This window comes from Anarhichas minor, unplaced genomic scaffold (assembly GCF_050575085.1).
Source record: "Anarhichas minor isolate MPS153535 unplaced genomic scaffold, ASM5057508v1 ptg000029l, whole genome shotgun sequence".
Taxonomy (NCBI): Eukaryota; Metazoa; Chordata; class Actinopteri; order Perciformes; family Anarhichadidae; genus Anarhichas; species Anarhichas minor.
In genome coordinates this window covers 2301316-2321703 of record NW_027466475.1, presented here as the reverse complement: position 1 = coordinate 2321703, position 20388 = coordinate 2301316, and the positions used below count along the sequence as shown (strand labels likewise).

General features: G+C 41.5%; 1 protein-coding gene across 3 annotated transcripts; it reads right to left on the bottom strand.

Moving 5' to 3' along the window:
- Positions 1–793: 793 nt before the first annotated feature.
- b3gnt2b (UDP-GlcNAc:betaGal beta-1,3-N-acetylglucosaminyltransferase 2b) lies at positions 794–20054 on the bottom strand. Of its 3 annotated transcripts, XM_076104167.1 has the most exons (5): positions 19759–20054; positions 18448–18496; positions 17645–17723; positions 8599–8754; positions 794–4622 (listed from the first exon to the last, which is right to left on the bottom strand). In XM_076104167.1, exon 5 carries the CDS (start codon positions 4595–4597, stop codon positions 3407–3409), a length of 1191 nt encoding a protein of 396 aa, XP_075960282.1. In that variant the 5' UTR covers positions 4598–4622; positions 8599–8754; positions 17645–17723; positions 18448–18496; positions 19759–20054; the 3' UTR covers positions 794–3406. The 3 variants fall into 3 exon arrangements, with proteins under 3 accessions (XP_075960282.1, XP_075960281.1, XP_075960280.1); XM_076104166.1 differs by lacking the exon at positions 17645–17723; XM_076104165.1 differs by lacking the exons at positions 17645–17723; positions 18448–18496.
- Positions 20055–20388: the final 334 nt, after the last annotated feature.

The window sequence follows — 20388 nt, the reverse complement described above, 5'->3', positions numbered from 1 at the left end:
TGCTTTTGTAACGACACTGAATATTAGGAGAGACTCAAAGCATCCGCCTCATAGAGTCTTGTTCAAGGTGTCTGATTCAAACTGTTGCTGACGTGATGCCGAGCAAGGCACTGAAGCTGCAGCCTCCCTTTCAAAATAAGAGTCTGTCTGAAATCACATTTTTACCATTACGCTGTTTTTACCACAACAAAACAAACGACAAACAACTAAATAATCCAATAAACAAAAAGGACAACACAAAGAAGTATAGAAACAAGTAACAATCAAAGATCAATCTATAAATACAGGAAATGATTGAATTTATTTTAAAGTTAAGGAAACACAACATTGATATTTAAGAGTCATTTATTTAAATCGGTCCTTTTAAAACTGAAAGAATTGTTCTTTTTATGATGGTATTTTCAAAATAAAATGTTGAAACCTGACCCAAGTGTTTAACACAATCAAGTATCCAAACACTGCAGAATGGATGCATTGCATTGTGGGAAAAAAACCCTCTTTCTCCACTAAAGACCTTTAGTTTACACTCGGTGTTTATGGAACGTGGACTCAGTGTTTATACACTGCTGCCCTCTGCTGGTGAGACGCGTCCACTGCACCAGTTCATATGAATGAGATGTTATATAATAATATAATAGATGTAGAATAAAACAGATTATTCTCTAGTTTTACATCCACTGTGATGCTTTAGTACGATGTTTCCATAGAGAACAAGTGTGTTTTTCTGACTTTTGTTTATTAAAATTAAATAAATAGCATTTAACAAAAAAGAAATACGTATGAACAAATCAACTGACCGTTTACTTCACATAATTTATTTGTATTACAATAAAAATGCATAAACAAGGACATATAGACAAAAACAGCAAAATACAGCTTTATTGAAATAATCAAGTCATTCTAGGCATTTAAAAAAAACAAAAAAAACAAAAAAAACAAAAAAACCGATCACACTTAACACGGCTGATGGATAAACACACACAGTCTCACAGTCTCTCACACAGGCACAGATTTGGTAATTAACTCTGAATAGTGCAGGTCCGACACACACACACACACACACACACACACACACACACACACACACACACACACACACACACACACACACACACACACACACACACACACACACACACACACACACACACACACACACACACACACACACACACACACACACACACACACCTTCAGAAAGTATTAAAGTATCTGAAGTATTGTGAAATACTTGTAACTATGAGTTGAAGGCGTGTGAAAGTGGTAATCAAAGTATTCATCTTCTCTGGGTAACAACAGAAGATCCTGGATGATTAAAGGCCCAAACACTCGTGCATTTATCGCGTCGTGTGGATTAATTTTCCCTGTCGTGTTGATTAATACAATTCACTTCATATCGATGTAAATATGATGCGTTTCTTGTTCTGCCCTCGAAAACAACAACATCTACAGAAGCTCAGAAACATGAAATGAGACCAGAGAAACACTGACTGTCCAGACATGATGGATGTAAAACAAAGAAAAGAAAACGAGAATAATTGTGAAGCTAAATTACAAAGTCCAATAATCAGACAATTCTAAAAAGAAAATCAGTAAGTGAGGACTTGTTAAAAGCATGTAAACATCATTCAAGTAGCCACATGAACAGAGTGTGATATATGATAGATATATATTATTGAGGATACATGATGCTTCTGTCCTCGTCTCCTGCTCCCTCTCGTTCTCTTTTAGTGTTTGTTTGATCCTACATGGACTCTTTAAATTGTGTCCAGTCAGCATGTAATCCCAGAAAAAGAAAAAGGACTTAATTGACCCAACTGTGATTGTCTTTTTAACTTTCTTTGTTTTTCTTCTGACACCAAAGGTGACCACAAAAACACAGTATTGTCCCACTACAGTAACACTAGCAGGAGCGACACGCTGCTGTAACATGGAGAGATAACGAACGTTTGGTTTAAAATGTGAACAGAACAATAAATTAGGTCAAGAGCTTTGGGTCGTGAAGTAGTCAGCGTGTGATGCTAAAGTTCAGCATCCTGACCAGCAGGGGGAGCTCCAACAGAGGCCATCTGAGGGTCTGACTGACTTTTCTTTAATAGACATTCTGAGTGTCAATACTGAAGAACTACACACAAAGATACACATTCATGTAACGCACTTCTCTGACCTGTTTCCTAACGGGAACACAAAACCACATCTCCTTCACCGAGACCTGTAACATCACAACAAACAACGAGCAGCACTTCTCCAAGAGACTAAAAGCCGTACAGTAGTGAGCCGAGCAGACCTTCAAACATGAACACGGTTTAAAGCTTCATCAGCGAACAAGTCGGTAAAACAGAGACGACAACACGTGATCTCCTCCTCAAACAGAGACATTTTGAAACGAAGCCGAATGAACCGTTCGTCAAGTAAAAGAAGAGCTGAAGTAGCTTGAAGAAGAAGTTCCACGTGTGCTTTAAATCCCTCCGATTCAACAGTAAAGCAACGATTAACAGCATTCAACACGATCACGTTAAAGCGAGTATATCTCTGAAGATGCACGTTTGGTTCATTTGAGCACTCTGTGTCTTTTCTGTTTGTGTATAAAGCGAGAAACCTGAAGCACAACCAGACAGCATTTGGATTTTCTCTGTCTAAACCAAGCCCAGACCTGCTGAGCCGAACTCACATTCCTGTTTTCCTGAAAGCGAAGCGTGCGTTCGCTCCACCAGAACATCTAGAAGCTCTACGGACAATCCCAAGTTTAAGGTGAAACAAACTCCAGATGAACGGTTTGTACATGAACACAAAGCGAGGCTCTTTGTGAAGAGGAGCTGGTTTAGTTTGTAGTCGGAGCGAGTCACGAGTAAATACTTTAGGGAGTGTGGACGGGAGTAGCAGCACAGACTGAGCCTCCAGCTACACTTCACCAGGACGTGTTCACCAGGAAGCTCCTCTAAAGCCAACAGGAAGAAACTGAAGCATGTAGGACCCACTGGACCGTTTAATAATGCTGCGTTTGAGAAGTCCTCTCTCTTATTTTGAAATGTTTTTCAACAGAGACTCCCAGGTGGACACATCCCAGTTCTTTACTCTCTTTATTCTATAATACAGCATTGAGGTGCTCCGTCGTGGAGGTCACACACACTCTCTCACACACACACTCGCACACACACACAGTGTTAAAGCATTACGAAGGCCATATAAATAGTTGTGATATAAATATGTGGACGCAGAGAAAAAGACACGGCCACTTTGGGTGAAGCTCGTTTTCGGACAGTGAAGCCGGGTTCAGCTCGACATCCAGTCAAACAAATACTATGGTGGTCATGTTGAAATCAGTCCTCCGAGCGACCGTTATAACATCTCAACTTAAAGCTGCCAACTCTGAAGTCACGACCCTGTTTCTAAAATAAAACGTTTGTCACTGGCACTTCAGATCGGGGTTACTGAGCCAGGCCCAGATCTGGATCATCTCCTGCGGCGTCCTCGGGTGAACCAGCATCAGGCTCTTGTAGGCGCACGGGTTGGACCGGTACTTCTCCTCGATGTTGAAGGTCCTGAAGCCCTTGTGCTTCTCGGGGGCCAGCCCCAGCTTCCTGAGACACATCCCCGTGTAGACGTCGTCTATCGGGTAGAGCGCCACCTGTCGCGACACGTTGTGGAGGCGAGCGGCGATGTCGCCGGAGTACAGGTACCCGCCTCCACCCGCGTACGGAGGGTACACCCCGACATACATGCTCTCCGGGATGAAGTACTTCACCTTCTTGTCCCGGTGCGGCCCCGCGTTCGTGATCACGTCGCCCACAAACAGGTCCCTGGCTTTGGGCTCCGAGAGGCCCCCGAGGAAGTCCAGGATGCGGAAGGTGTTGACGAAGACGTCGTCGTCGCCTTTGAAGACGAAGCGAGCTCCGGCACAGCGGGTCTGGATCCACTCCAGGAACAGAACCTCCTTGACGGTCAAGTTGAAGAAGGAGTCCCTGTAGTCCCACTGGACGATGTCTCTGTGACGGACGCTCTCGTAGCGCAGCATCCCGGACAGATCCGGGTGGTGGTCCCCGGGCGTGGCGTTGCCGAGGAGGAAGATGGTGACCACCGTCCGATTGGCTACCACGCCCGCCCGGCCCCACGACTGGCGGATGGCCTGGCGGCGGTCAAAGTGCGGCGCCAGCGACTTGACGGCCAGGAGGAGGAACGGCGGCTCCTTGCAGACGCCCGGCTGGTCCACAATGATCGGGTACGACCGGCAGTGCATGAAGATCAGGAAGTCCTTGAAGCGGACCGGCAGGGAGTTGTATTCTTTCACCTGAGTGGTGACCTTAAAGTTAGGCTGGCACGGGTAGGACGTCAAACTGGTGTCATTCAGCCAATCAGGCACTTCCACCGTGCTGTAGTTAGCCGCCAGGACCGGGTTGTTCTGGAGGTCCAGAACCTGCTGCTGGCGGTTGCAGTACGCCGATTTGGGGACCAGCTTGGACCAGAACGGTTTGGAGGGGATGCGGACCTTGTTGAGGCCGTTTTTGTCCTGGCTGCTGTGTCGGGAGATGATGATGAAGATGAAGAAGTTCACCATCATGATCACCATCACAACGAGCTTCAGCCTCCTCCGCGCCATGGCAGGGTCCGACACCCGTCACCACCTGAGCAGACGAGCACAGGGGGAAACAAACACATTAAGATTCAAAACGTTAAGATTCATATATATATATATATATATATTCGACAGTGATGGATAACGATTAACTTAACTCGTGGTGAAAACATGTTTGTAATCGATCTTTCTCATCTTAATGTTCCATTTCAGGGAACACGAGATAGTCATCTCTGCTTTTTATGGTCAGAGGCGCGGCGATGGAAGTGTGAAGTAAAACCACTTCTCTCTTTGCTGAGAACATGTCTCAGCATCAAGAACCACCGAGACACAAACGGTCACATGAAGACGCACAAACACTTCATTTAAAACTTCACAAGAGATCTAATAATATAATATAATAATAATAATAATAATAATAATAATAATCTCTATTGCAGAAGATTATACTCTGCAAATCCACAACCAACAGATGCCGTTCAGGTTATAAAGAGTTCACTGAGGGAAGGTAGTTATCGCAGTCATAAAGTATGAACTGAGTTTTGGCTACAGTCCAAACCACATACAATAAAGCACATTTAGGTAATTATAGCCCATAAAAAGGTTTGCCTGACTGAATGTAATGACGCCTGCTAGTCATCATCTGCAGACTGCTTAATCAATATAAAGACAGAGGAACAGCTCAACGGATCAGAACACTCTCGGTTCGGGTCTTATTAGGAAGTAAAAGATTTTACTTTTTAATGAATTAAAACAGATCTTGTCATTTAGAGTTTAAATGATGTTATAATAAGATGCTTAGTTAGTATAAACAGCTCATAATTCATCTCTAATATCTACTTATGTTGTTGTGAAAACATCTCCGTCAAACTGCATTTATTAAAACTACATTTTTCACAACGTCATAATAACGTTAATCTGTAATTAATCCTCATTAGGTATATACATACTTCAGGATGTATTCCGTCTCTTTTTGGCGGGTTGGAACAGGCAATACATCCTTTCATGAGGGCTGAGCCTCAAGTTTCTGCTGTGCTACGCTCACTGAGGCTGATGTTTAGTGGGTACGTTTACCACGTTCACCATCTTACTTTAGCCTATTAGCATGCTAACATTAGCTTGTTAGCAGTAACCACAAAGTGCAGCTGAGGCTGCTGGGAATGTGAGTCCGTTTGCAGGCGATGATGGCGTTTAAATTTAGGAATCATCAAAGCTACAATTCATCCTGAAGGGGACATGAATGTGTGAATGACTGCATCAAGTAGTTCCACTGAGAAACACGAATGTGAACCTCAAGGTGGCGCTAGAGGAAAGGTCAGGATCACCAAACAGTAATCAGAATTCATCCTCTGGGGACCTTGAATGTTTCACAGCAATCCAAAAGAGCCCAACGTGATGTCCTGTAATTGGCTGTTTCATCTGAACAACAGTTCAAAACCAACAAAATAGTAAATTTATCATCACATATGATGGAAACAAGCAACAAATCCTCATATTTCAGAATCTGGAACCTGCATATATTTGTCTTTTTAGTAAAAACAAAGTGTAGCTCACGAGTTAAAATGGAGACCAGACTCGTGCCTCTGTGCATCTTTCTCTGCACCACCGCATGCATCCTTCCTGCCTCTGTGTTGCTCTCTCGGCCTCCTAGCAACACTGCTTACTTTCCTACTCCCTATCCTTTGTTTACCCCCCTCCCCTCCCCCTCCTCTACCTGCAGTCTCCTCGTTCTCGGTCTTGTTATTTCTCCCTCGTATTGAAATGAAAACAGAGAGAGGATACATGACCCTGGAGGTATATATCAGAGTTACATTACAAACAAGAGACAAGTGCAGACATGGCCTCTCTCTTTCTCTCGTGGATGATCAGGCTTTCCTGTCCTCTGCATCCCCATACAAACAAGGAGACTTCTGGGAAATGAGTGGGTGGAGGTGGGGGGGGGGGGGAGATTATAAAGAAGGAACAACATGTTGACAAGACCACAGCTTCCGACGTCTAATTACCCATCAGCAGCGCAGAGCTAAACATACGTCTACCTGCATCTGATGGAACATCTGTGGCTGGTTAAGAGGAGTTTGTTTGTAGCGGATGCTCCCAGCAGCAGCTCGTTTACTCCCTTTACTTTGACTCCAACCATCTGAACACTGGCCTTTAATAGGCCCTGGTCACATGTCTGGCTTCTGGTGGACTATTCCAGTCACATTCCAGTAATAATGCAACAGATCAGAGCAGGTTCATGACTGAGGAGGCACTCGTTGAAGTGTTTTCCCTCCAGTATTCACACTGGTTACTGCCGTTACTGCTGCGGTTTATACCTGTTGTCGTCTTTCTGTACATTGAGCAGAAACCAAACTGGTGCAGGATGAAGTTCTTTATGCACAGAAGATTAAGATGAATGAGTCAGGAAGCAGCATGATTGTACTTAAATAATAAATAGTGGTAGAGAGCACACATACTTTACTGTCCCGTCACCCTGACACTTTTTATTTAAAATTAAAATCGGATACCAAGATTCTACTATTTTTTGACAATCATAAAATAGATCTAGCCTCTAAGAACAATGATGAGAGACTTATTGACTTTCTGGGGCCATAAATCATGCATGATCAGATATAGAAAAATAAAGCAGCAGAGACAACGTGATGACAACAACCTTTAGCTGATGTAACTGAGTAAGTTTAGCATGAGTGTGCACAACCATCAGGGCTAAATACAACACATGAAAGAGTGTTTTTTGGCCTTTACTGAGACCGGCATATCTCTTAGTTTGGCTCTGATGATATTTGGGTTGTGGTTGTAATAAAACGCTTTATACATATATGTTAGACAATACAAATAGTGGGAGCTACAACTCGGACTGTCCAGTGATGAAATAACAAGAGAGTAAACACTAAACGCTCGATCACATCATGTAAAGAATTCAATCAAGGAAGAACAGCCTGTTTCAAAGGTAGATCAGCTTCATTTAAATGTAATCCAATTATATATTAAGCAGCCTCCTCATGCAGGTCTTGTGTGATACATGTGTGTATATATATATATATATATATATATATATATATATATATATATATATATATATATATATATAATAGACTGTTTCTGTGTGAAGTAGTTTCAGAAGAATAGCTCTTCCTTGTTTTGGTGGAGGTTTTGCACCATCAGCTAGTAAACATTTTGCAGATAATCGTACTCCAACTGGAGATGATATGGAGGTTAATATTTTACACATTTATCTACAAATCAAACCTTTTTTTTTTTTTTAAACAATGCAGGTTATATGTTGGCGACAACGCGAGATGTTTTTTCAGTCTCATTGATCCGCGCAAACAAAAGGTCTGTGACACACTGATTACATCGTTCACAGGACAATGGCCGGCTGTGTTTGACCACTGTGGTTTCAGCTGATAACAGGTCCAGTGGGGGGAGGCCTCTCGCCTGTGTGTGTGTGTGTGTGTGTGAGAGAGAGAGAGAGGGGGGGGGAATAGTACTACCAGCTTGTTATACAGTAAATTAGTTGAGGTTATCTTTATTTTCAATTAAAATTATCTGAACCCAAAAGGCAGCTATGACATTAAAATGCATCTTACATGTCACTGCAGCAGTAATAATAATATCATTTTAAAACAACTTAATAATAATAATAATAACTTTATTTATGTAGCACCTTTAATTAAAAACAGTTTACAAAGTGCTTTGACAGACAAAAGCAGCAAAAGCAAGAAAATAATAAAAGAAAAAAAAGAAAAGAAAATAAATGAAATAAAATAAATACAATTTTGGGAAATAATTTAGTAAAATCAACAAATAAAATTAAAACAGAAATACCGCTCAAGAACTCATTTGGCTACAAAGTGAGTCATTTCACTTTTGTACTTTAAGTAGGCTACAGTTTATACTGATATACATTTCCGTACGCAAGATTTCCAATGCAGGACTGTTACCTGGAACCTTGTGTTTTTATAAATTGTTTGTATTGTGGTTGTAACACTAAGAGATCCTAGAAGTGTGAGTGCTCATCTTACCTGTGCAGTTCAGACGGCCTCCTCAGCTTCTAGTCGCCTTGGTGTCTCCTCTCTCCTCTCTTACCCCATATTTAGCTCCGCCTTCTGGGGAACAGCAGCCAATGGGTGAAACAGGATCAGGAAGTGGAGGGGTTGGGGGGGGGAGAGCGTCAAAACCTGAAAACCAAAGAAAAGAGCCTCTGTGTCAACAACATGAGGAAACTCCAAAATAAACATGACTGAACACAAGCTGAAAAGCAAATGAGTACAAAAGAGAGAGAAGTAGCGCTGAGGAACCAGTGAAACAAGTTAATGAGAGTGAACAAGTTATCTGTGACCCCATGATCCTCTACATTCTTAGATGACCCCATCGTTGTTGTTATTGATCTCCATCGTTACCCGATACGATCGGGCCCTAAAGCACAGAAATGAACAAAATGCAGCAAAAGCAATAGACAATGACGAGCGAACTCAGCCTGCAGATGACATTGGATTAAAAATGATTCACTATTAATTCAACAACAAAGCATATCTAGTTAACTAGAAAGGCTTGGAACGATGATCATTTACTCTATTTGACTAATAGAGAGCTGCAGGGAAGACTTAATAAGAAGTTAGCGTCGACCTGGTTCCTTTGACAGGAAGTCAACTGAATATTTAAAAATAAAATAAACTCCGTGGCAAACAAACGTTCTCATTTAAGCACCTCTCTACTCGTAAATAAAGTAATTATAAAATAGTCCAGAAATGGTCAGGGGTATCAGTGATATGTGGCCAATGAATCAACTCTCTCCAGGGGAAATCAGGTTTCTCATTTACATGATGTCAAAGAAATCAAATTACTGCAGAAACCAGACCAGAGCCTGGTGACTGGCAGCTAAGACATCACGTTATGCAGAAGAGTAACATTCAAAACACCAAAACAGACACCGAGCCTACACACGGTGTACGATCAGCCTGTTCTCAGACAGAGTCACAGATGTTCTTCCCACCACAGACACCAGCAGCTGCGCTAATAGTTGTTTTCAGAGACTTTCATCAGTTTACAGACATTCGTGCTCACCCATGTCATTTTCGCTCCTCGGGCTTAGAGCTCTTTATGTTCGAGCCTCTCTTACTTATGTAGACAAGCTACTGCATGAACGTCTGCTGTGCTCCACATCCATCCTGGGTCTCAACGTTCAACCACAGTTCTGTGAAGCACAACGCCCTTTTACTACTATAAGTGTGCTTCTATGTAAGTCATGAAGGTCCTGTTCAGACTGTGTATCTGCTATCCAGATCGGTTTAAATTGTGCTTGAATCCAGTTAAGTTGTTTGTACAAAAACAAATTCAAATGACCCTTTGTGATAATACGTCTCACTTTCTTTCACATTTAAATGTACGTGTGGAGAAAACAGAAAACATTTCCATGAAGCCACGCTGCTGGAGGACAGCAGAAGCTTTGTAGTAAAGCTACTCGACTTAGAAACCTCGTTTGTAAAGCCAAAGATATTTCCTGAGCTGCTGTAATTAAATTTAAAAACAAGTGTGTAAACAAGGGGGAGGCCAAATACAGAGTGAGAAAAGTATTACGGTGCACAACACGCTGGTAAACTGCCGTCTAAAGCACCAGATAAAACAGCGCCCGGTCAAACTAAAAAAATAACACACGACCCTTTATACACACACGACTGTGGTTAGTTAAACATTAAACCACTGGTTAGATACGAGGACACATCACCTTCACTATGCGGCGTTAACACACAAACCTTCCGTCAGATATTCACTTAAAGATTATCAAAAACCCAAACGTGTTAAAAGGGGAATATGAGCAGAAGAGTTAATCAACTATGGAATGTGTCTAATCTAAATACTGTGTACTCAAGAGTTCACTCTCTGTTTGTGCTCCTTTACAAAAGAAAAAGTACTTCTCAGTCTGTTTGACTTGTTCGGGAACTTTCCACCTTTAATTCCTCTGGCTCCGCTTCTCCATTTTAAATGGCAATCAAATGTCACACATGTCTAACAGTTGTACAGATTTTAATGTGGGCGTTTAAAGAGAACGAACAACCCTGCACGCTGTCGATCGCTTCATTCACTCGCTTATTTCTGTATCTGACTGATAAATATAAGGCAGGCTGGTTTTAGCTTCCTGCAGATGTAAGTAACCGCATTGGTGTGCAAGGGTCGTTTCTCAAAAGACCAAATTAGCATGTATCATGGCCACAGCGAAGGCCGATATAATTGTTTAGAGATGGTTATTTGCAGAAAAACACAATTCAAATGATTAGTAAATGTTTGTATCTTCATTGAATTATTTCTTGGCATTGGTAGTTTTAATAATATATGATAAGCTGCTATAAGACCTAGTGTTAGGAAGTTAAACAAATCATGAATCCATCTCTAAAATCTACTTTATATTGCTGTGAAAACATCTCCTTTAAACAACAGTATTTATTCAAGTTTCTCACCAAGAAAACATGAAGATAGCGTTATAATTTACCTTCCCGCAATACTCAGTTTTACTGAGTAGAGGTTGAACGCCACATAATAAGAGTCAATGCAACCTCCGTTATCGTTACCCGTTAGCTTCGAAATTACTAAACAAGCTGCATTCCTCCTCCACACCTTAATCACTACCTGCCAGAAAGAATTAACCACAAACTGTCAAAAGCCGTCTGACATCTCCAATGACTTTCTGGGTTGTCTCACAGCCACAAGGCCTTTATAACGCGTCTTAAAGGGAAATAATAGTAAGTTTACGGTCAAGTTAACTGCTATTCCTGTTCACAGATGAGAAAACAAGTAATGAAGCAACACTGATGAGCACAAACCTGCTTTTCTGTGAACCAAACTCCCAACGGCAGGTCCCACAATTAAGAGCGTTTCAGTCATTTTCAAATATTGTATGCAAATAGGCTACAAATAAAATGTGTACAGGCGTGTCCTCTGCTGCAATAACCCTTTCCTCATTTAGCCGAGTGCTCTGAGTGACAGCAGATAAAGAGAGGCCACATCAGGTCTCTGGACAAAGTTCAACTCAACATTTTTTGGTTTGACCACTTATCAGCGGGCGCTTCTACGTGACTAAAAGTCTGAACTAGCATCGACTATCTGCATTGTAACAGCTTCTTATTTCCAGTCTTCCTCCCAGCTATTAGACACCGTGCATCTTTCAGCCATGTTTTTACTTGATCTACATCTCTCATGTCGTACTTCTTAAACTCCACAGCGGAGTACCATGTGACTTCCTCAGCGGGAAATAGAAAGGAACGTTACGTTATACGGGCGATGTAAATAAGCTTTCCTTGTCCCCGTCGTCATCCTGCACCTGTGGACATCACAACTACCAAAGACATATTTCTGAGGTCTACTTGACACAGGTCTGAAGAGTATAAGAGCACGTTATTGCATGAGGGAATGTGGGTCTAATAGCGGCGCGGTGCGAATAGAGAGCGCCAGAAATAGAGCCGAGAGGTGAAAGCTGGAGTCTGCCCACTTCTGGTTGTCTTATCACTGTCTCATCTCACAATATCTCGTTAAAGTGACTAAATGACAACCAGGATATATAAAACGTCGGTGGAATAAAGAGAAACGTATATCAGCTGGCAATAACCCTAACACACACACACACTTTAAATAGAATGGAATTTGTAATTATCAACACATACTTGTCACTCCGTCTCTCCATGCTAAAGGTCACCTCTCTCTTTGGCGTGACTCGTTCACTCACACTCAACATTATCTAAATTTAAAGGTGTGTGTGTGTGTGGACGTTAGTGCATTACATAAAACAAGCTAAGTTTAATCCTGACACACGTCTGGCAGTGTGACCTGAGGAGCAGAGACATTGTGTACATATGAATCCCTTTATACTGTCGTGATTATACTTAGAAATAGAACTGTAGTGATGTACAACAAACAGTCAGGATTACGATTTAATGGCATTTTGAAGCACCGTTTACATCCATGTATACAAATGCATAGAGTTGAAACTATTAAATATCCACCTTAAATAACCTAAAGTTTAAACAGTTGCCCACTTTCACAACCAGCAACTATGGAGGAACGTTATCTTTCATTTGGAGTTGATATGAAACAATGATTGTTCCAACAATATTAAAAGCTATCATGGTCTTCACATACCACAATAACAACGATCAATTATGCAACGTCTGTTATAAACTATATTCAGTGTCTCTCGTTCTCTTGCTTTCTCTATGCTTCAGCACATTGTTGTTGCGTATTAAAAGAAAAGCAACATCATCCCGGCATACGCAGTCTGACGCTGTACCCTTATGTTAGGGCTGTATCAAAATATGTATTTAACATTCAAAGCTTGTTTGCTGATTGAGGTTTTTAAATGAATCTTTGAATGTCTACCGTCATATTTTACGATGTTCTCACCCGAAGAAAATGGGGAAAACATGATTGTGTTGTGGGTATATAAATTAAATTTATGGTGGTAATAATAATACAAATAATATGAATGTCGAGGTTGTGAAAGAACCTTTAAACTTTACGGTAGTAAGCTGTAGTAATTGCCCATTTAACCCACACCAGGAAAGATGTCCGCTCGTCTTATACAAAAGCACCCGTTTGGTTTCAAACTAAACAGAGAGCCAGAGAACGCGAACGAACGATTTGTATTTTGATTAAAGCTGGTTGAAGACATTTACAGGTGAACCTGAAGAGGTTCTTTTTTTATCTATCTAATAGCTATCTCATTAACTCTTATGTTGAAGAACAATGCAACTTTTCTGTGGGCTTTTTTGGGATGATAAAGCAACTTAAACAATTAAAGAAGAAAGAAAGGCTTCAAGCTTTACTCTCGTGCCACAGCTCTGCATTTTCTGCCATTTCATACCCTTAAGTGGAGCGACAAAAAGCCTCACTGAAGCTGTGGGCGATGTGGTTGTTCAGCCTTTAAGTGAAAAATTGCATCTAGTGTCTTTAGTTGTTTCAGGAAGACAAATAAATAACCAGAGAAAGAGAGCCAGTATTACTGAGTGCATCTTAAAAGTAGAATTATCCATCGTCATCTTGTAAGCCTCCAAGTCAAGTTGCAGTTTACATCCTCATCTTTCCAAAGTAAAATCATTTGACCCCATCAGACATTTGTGTAAAAGTGTCATAATTAGCATATGAATTCTTGACTTATGGCCGAAAACCTGACCTTTGACCGCCGAATTGTTGATCGCCAAGTCCACGTGGACGTAAGAAGAAAATCCCTCCAGCAGTTCTTGAGATATCGCTTTCACAAGAGTGGTGTGTCTATTTGGAATATATTGGCAGTTTTACAAAAGTGGGAAATTGATATCATTGATAATAATTATGGTAGCCTCCTATAAATAGGGCCCGCAGAGCATGTTGGAGGCCGCACATCTCTAGAGGTGCGTGGGCATCGGAGGACAGCCGATAGCTGGCATGGTCCTTGCATACCTGACGTTGTTCTCTGCAGGCACCATCTTGAATCTCAAAGATCTCTTATATCTCACAGCCCTTAAATCAGCCTCCAGCAAGCCTCCACTGTGCTCTGCTGCTCCGCCATAGATTCCAAGAGGGAGATCGGTATGTGTCCGCTAGTGGAGCGTCTATTGGGAGAGCTAGCTATAGAGCTAACGGGTAAAGCTTACCTACGAACGAGGGAACAAAGACGTGAGCCGACAGGTAAGCATCATAGCTAGGCTAATGTTAGCGTTTAGCAGCCAGTAGCCACTCAGAGGCAGGTCTTCCCACAAGGACCCACTTCTCTTCTTTTCACAAGACACAATGAGCTGCTCACATGACCACATTTCACAACAGGATGCTGAAGTGTTCATGTGGTGCAGCTGGAGTCTACTAGAGTGCAACTGCAACCAAAGATCAACTAAGACCACAATCACGTTAAAATAAATCCAATCATCATTTTTCATGTGCATTGAGTTTGAGTGTTTGTAATCAAATAAAGGAGAGCGTTATCATATTACTGAGAAGATGAAGATGGAGCCTTGGATAACATTGACCTCAAACAACCTGCATGTGATATAAACGTGGAGCCATTGGAGTCTGTGCCACATGAGATATCGAGCATTACGTTTGGATTAGGATCTACAAACGGCTAAAGAAGTATGCTACACATCCTCAGGGACTGGGGGAAGGAAGAAGGTATGAGGAAGAGTGCAGACAAGGTAACAAAAAGCTGACATGTCATAAGAAGAGGAACTTATTCTGTGTTGCGTGACTTCATTGTTACATTTCAGTGCACTGTGCTTGTGCAAAATAGTTCCTCCGTGACTGTGTTGTATCCTCACATGTCGCCCAACTCCAGACAGTCATATCCTGTTACACAAGTACCTCATTAACCCAACTCACTGTCATCTCTGCCAGCCAGATCACAGAGGGAAGGGGAACCGGGTGGAGACTGAAGGTTCAACAGTTAACTGAATACCTTTTGGTTTGGTAGTTTTGGTCTAAACAAGACATTTGAAGACGTCACCTTGGCCTCTGCTATTCAATTTATAGACAAAACTGATGAAAATGATGCATACAAGGCGTTGCATAATTGCACCACCCTGAACGGACATGGAAGTTGGATTTAGCCTCCCAAGTGGTGCTGAAATGAATCTCCAGGAACTGATCCTCAAAGTGGGCGGAGAACAGTATTAAAAAGCAGAACTGGTGGATAAGGCTTTAAGTTAAAACTGCTTTATGCAAAACAAGGAGCATGTGTATTTGCCTCTCAACGGCTCTTAACATGGCCGATGGCTGAGCCGGCAGATAGGAGCTAACAGTGCAAACAGAGCTAACAGCGTTTACCTGAGGGGGAACCGGAGGGACGGTGTTATGAGCTGTAACCGCCATGAGTGCAGAGCAAGGCAGTGAGGCATGCTAACATGCACGATGTAAAGAAAACTCTCTTACTACAACCAACAAAGAGGGAGAGTGACTGTAAAGAGGGAGAGTGTCTCTGCTCAGGTAGACATTACTCAAGTATATCTTTACATAACTAACAGCCGTTTGCTGCTAAATGCTTTGAATCTCGTATATTGCACCTTTAAGGCTTCACTGAGACAAACTCTGCAAACTTACAGTCCAGCAGGAGAGAGTATTCATTCATTTTGTGTATTATAAGGGCAAATATTTCTTCGAGATTGCTCTGCTGAGTGACTTTCATCAAATGTTCCTATTACCCAAGCTGATGAATGAACACTGGGTTCCTCTGGTGTTGAAGAACGAACACCAACCAGTGTGACTTATTGAGACCTTTGTTTTTTTGTCATGGCGAAATTGATAATTGCCATTCAGCGATTTGATCTTAATCTGACCACAATCACTTGTCAAAAAACAGCCTGGGGGGGGGGGCGGGTGGAAGACCCAAAATTAAGCAAGAAACAAAGATGGCGGCAGCTCAGGCCTGGCAGAGTCTTCGAGATGAAGACGTCCACCCACAGAGACAAGGTTACTTCTGACACAACAAATATGTGTCACTGTGCCATCTAAGAATGTACCTACTTAGAATGTAAAACTTTAGTTTGCTCTATTGGGCTAAAAACATACACGGTCCCACTTACAGTACGGCTCTCTGTGCTCATTATAGGCTATACCAGTGTCAGTTTATATCTTCCTCTTAATGCCTATAAAGAGTTTAAGCCCACTGATGTACTTGCTGTAGTCAGGCGCTGTGCTGGCGGCAGAATGATGGTAACATTATGGATTAGCTGTGTCCATGCAGCAGTAAGCTGGTTTTAATGGATCTCGGAAAACAGCGGCAGCCAAGCACATTAAGAAGGCAGCATCTGCTTCTTTGGAAAATCTACATTTGAGTTTACATTCAGAGGCATTGTTAGTCATAAGAAAAAGAAACACGGTCTGGCATTTTAAACCATCGCCCTCTTTTGAGAGTTGCACGAAATGTGGTTGGAAGAGACATTAAAGAGCTTTTGTTCTGTGTCATCTGACTTTCACTGTGCTTCTGTGGTTTAACTAGTGTCATCAGAGAACTAATACAGAGGCCTAAGCAGTCACTCCTGACTTTAGTACCTTCCTTGAGAAAGAACTTTGTGTGTGAGATCAGAAGGTGTGGGTGCTATATTTAGTCATACCAGCATGTAAACTGCACGAGTAACGTCAAACATTGACGCTCGGAAAGTGATAATTAGGGACACACGCAAAACAACAACGCTGACATTTTGTGAAATAATACTGCATGCTTGTTTATTGTATTACAGGTATTCAGAAGAGGAGATCAATATCGGTTTCCTTTTTGGGTGTGTCCTGTGTGGCGATACATCCATGATGAGTTTAGCCTCGCTCAGCAGAACTTGCATTCAAAGCCGTCTTAGATGCACATTATAGAAACCTGAAATGAGCCATTGTGGTTGACCTGGCGACTCTCAATAAAGCTGCATTGAAGAAGGTAAGCAGCTAGAAGCTAGAACCTGCTGCTGAAGACTGAAGACGGCTGGTTGTGTTAAGATCAGGGCTGCACGATATTGGAAAGAAAACGGACATTGTATTTGTTTTCTGCAATATATATAGAGAGATATAGAGAGATATATATAAAGATATATATATCTATATATATATATATAAAAGAATATTCATACCATACGTTGGCTGTATGAATGGTGACGACACAGCAAAAACGTCTGTTGGTGGCAGGAAATAAATATTTCGTCAAAGGAAACCAATACTAAGAGGACTGCACAAGAGCTGGTAGACTGCCGAGTGTTCCTCTAAACCGAAATCTGGATAAAGCCGGCTTTCATTTGCTAAGGTTATTGTTAAAGGTAACAAAATATCTGCAGATAATAGCTAGCGAGCAGAGGTAGCAGGTGGATGTTAACTATCTTTCTGTCCCGTATCATGAACGTGCAGACAAAGCCTCTTTGTGTTGTTCAGAGAGAACACTTTAAAGTCGGATGCGATAAGGATATCAGGCTAACCGTCAGGTAAACACAACCACTCTGTGGTCTGAGGCATTGCCGGTTTAGATGCAATGCAAACTAGAACTATTAGGGATCGTGCGACAGTGTCTCTAAACAGGACAGTGCTGATTTCTGTGTCAACATGAATGACGGCAGTGTGGTTTATAGTACAGACCTGGTGGGATGTCCCCATAATTAGCAGCACTGCTGGGTAGATCCAGAGCTCCCAGTTGGGATGTGCTGAATTTACAGACCTTAAAATGAGAGGAAGGACCAGATCTATCAATCAGCTGCAGCCTTCAAGCCAAAACCTAATTTCACCAAACAAATTCCTACTAAAGCAGCCTGTTTTCTGTCCATTTTTAAACAAGAAGCTCCATGCCACATGTAGATGATGGTTATTACTCATCCCTGTTCCTCACCACATCCACAGAAACTGTTAGTCAGCCACTGTCGGGAATGTGCATGGAATAGCAATAGTTAATTTAGGTGGCACGGATAAACTAAGACGAATACATGAGAGTGAGTGGAGAAAATGTCCTGCACGTAAAAGAAAGGTCGCAGGTTTGATTAAATCAACAGGTGAATGCACATCCTGTGACGGTCAGAGTGTCCTTGAGCAGGGAACTGGAGCTCTGAGCCTGCTCACTGAGCTGGAGAAGCAAATGTTGAACAGAAAGCACTCCACATGGTGTGTGGAAAGTATTGGCTATTTATTCAGAGTGCTGGCTGTGTTTGAGATGCCCCAAGAGACTCTGTATTTTAAATTTAAATCATATAATACAGCGCACATACGTTTCTTGTGCCCTGGGTTCATGAAATAAATGAAAAATGACACCTCACACCTCTCTATCTCTACCAGAGCAACTTGCTACGGCCACCAAAGAAGCACCAAACTTGCCCTTCCCTAAAATCTCACAAACGTGTCATTTTAACTTGCTTCATGTGATCCATCAAGAACAGACAAACTGTACGTACAAATCAGAAGAACTTCTCAAGGAACGAACAGATTTCTCATGACTGCAACCTGGTGTGCAGAACAGAAAAATATAAATGCAACAACATATGAATCCAGGATAATACATCTTAAGAGTCGTGTGGTTTGTGATGCAAAAAACGGAGCCAAACCACCAAATCAGCCAATCGTTTTGTTTCAAGATGTCGTCTTTTCCGTATAAAATCTCAAAATAGCTAGATCTGCCCTGGCTGGATGGAGGCTACTCAAGTGTGGTTTGGACTTTTCTGTCTAAACATAGCAGAACTTCTAACAGTGCTGACACACACACACACACACACACACACACACACACACATCTGCGCAGTAACTCTGGAAAATATTGCACATGTGATCAAAAACTTTTATCTTGGAGAGCACTTATGGCACCAGAGAGAGGAGGAGGAGGATGGACGGAGGAAGAGAGGAGACCACAAAGGTCTGGAAGAGGAAGAAATGTAGGATAACAGAAATAAAAAGACAGCTATCAGCCGGCAGACAAAAGCACCAATCAGACAATATTCTCTCAGTTATCTCGGCCAAATATTGGATTTGCATCGCCCTGCTGTTCTGCCTCACACATATATCATCCGTTTGAGTCTCTATGGTTTCATGGACGAATGTGATGATGTAGGATTTTAATCAGGGGTGATAACATCTGTCTAGACCGCTACCGTGGTAGAGAACTGACAGATAGATTATTAATCAATAAGAAAGAACAGAATCACACAATGTGGCTATTGTTTCCCCTAAATGTATTAGTTCTATATGTATCCAGAGGGGCCTCATGAGTTACTTTATTCAAGTTTGTTTGATTGTTTTCCACAAAAAAAAAAAAATACAATTTTATTTCCTGAAAGAATACTGTTAAATGTTAAACTGAGTGAATGATTATCAGGATATCTTCCTTCAGGGACACTAAGCTTGGTGAGTGTTTACACTGACCAGGGCAGCAACTAATGATTATTATAACTATTGATTCATGCGTTGGTTGATCATTAATTCTTTTGTTTTTTTAACCATAAACTAATCTATTGTTTAGTCTAAAATATTGGTATGTTTGGTTTGATAAATGCCTTTAAACGAATAATCAATAATCACATTTATTGATTTATCTCCGAGCAGCACAGCACCACTACCAACGATAGCTTCTTCTGCTAACGTAAGAAAAGTAAGCTAACGTAGTAAGTCCGCTAACGTTAACTCACTTTCCGTAATAAGTCGGCTAACGTTAATTTACTTACGTATATAAATTCACTAACGTTAACCTTTTTTTCGTAATACGTCATACTCACTTCTCAGGGCGGTTCGATGGTCGCTCGTGATATGAACGTAGTTTCTCCTTTAAAGTCCTCACAGAGAACTCCTCCGGAGGTTAAACACACTTGTTTTCACTCGTCCTTCGTCGCCCCAAAAAAATGGCGGAAAAGTTAAATAAATCCATGCGACTTCTTTTCTTTTTTTTCTGCAGACAGCTTCAAACAAACAACGTCGTCTTCTTTCTTTTAAACCGCGAGACACTCCTGTGTCTTTACTCCGTCTGAAGACTGTTAAAAGGAACGTCTTCTTCGCTCAACGGTTACGACGGGGATGACGCTGTTTTTTGGGGCGGGTCTCTCTGTCTCTCTCTCTCTCTCTCTCTCTCTCTCTCTCTCTCTCTCTCTCTCTCTCTCTCTCTCTCTCTCTCTCTCTCTCTCGCGCGCACCCACACACACACACACACACACACACAGGAAAACCTGTAGTAGCCTCATTTCAAAAATATATTTTTTTATAGAAATATTTATAATGTTTAATTTAAATATTTTCTCTTGTACATTTATAAGGTTACAATAACTTTAAGTAATATAATTGTCACTTCAACACAACCTCACAAGTTATCTTTGAAGACCTCATGTGAAGCTCTATTTCTCTTTCTTTTCATA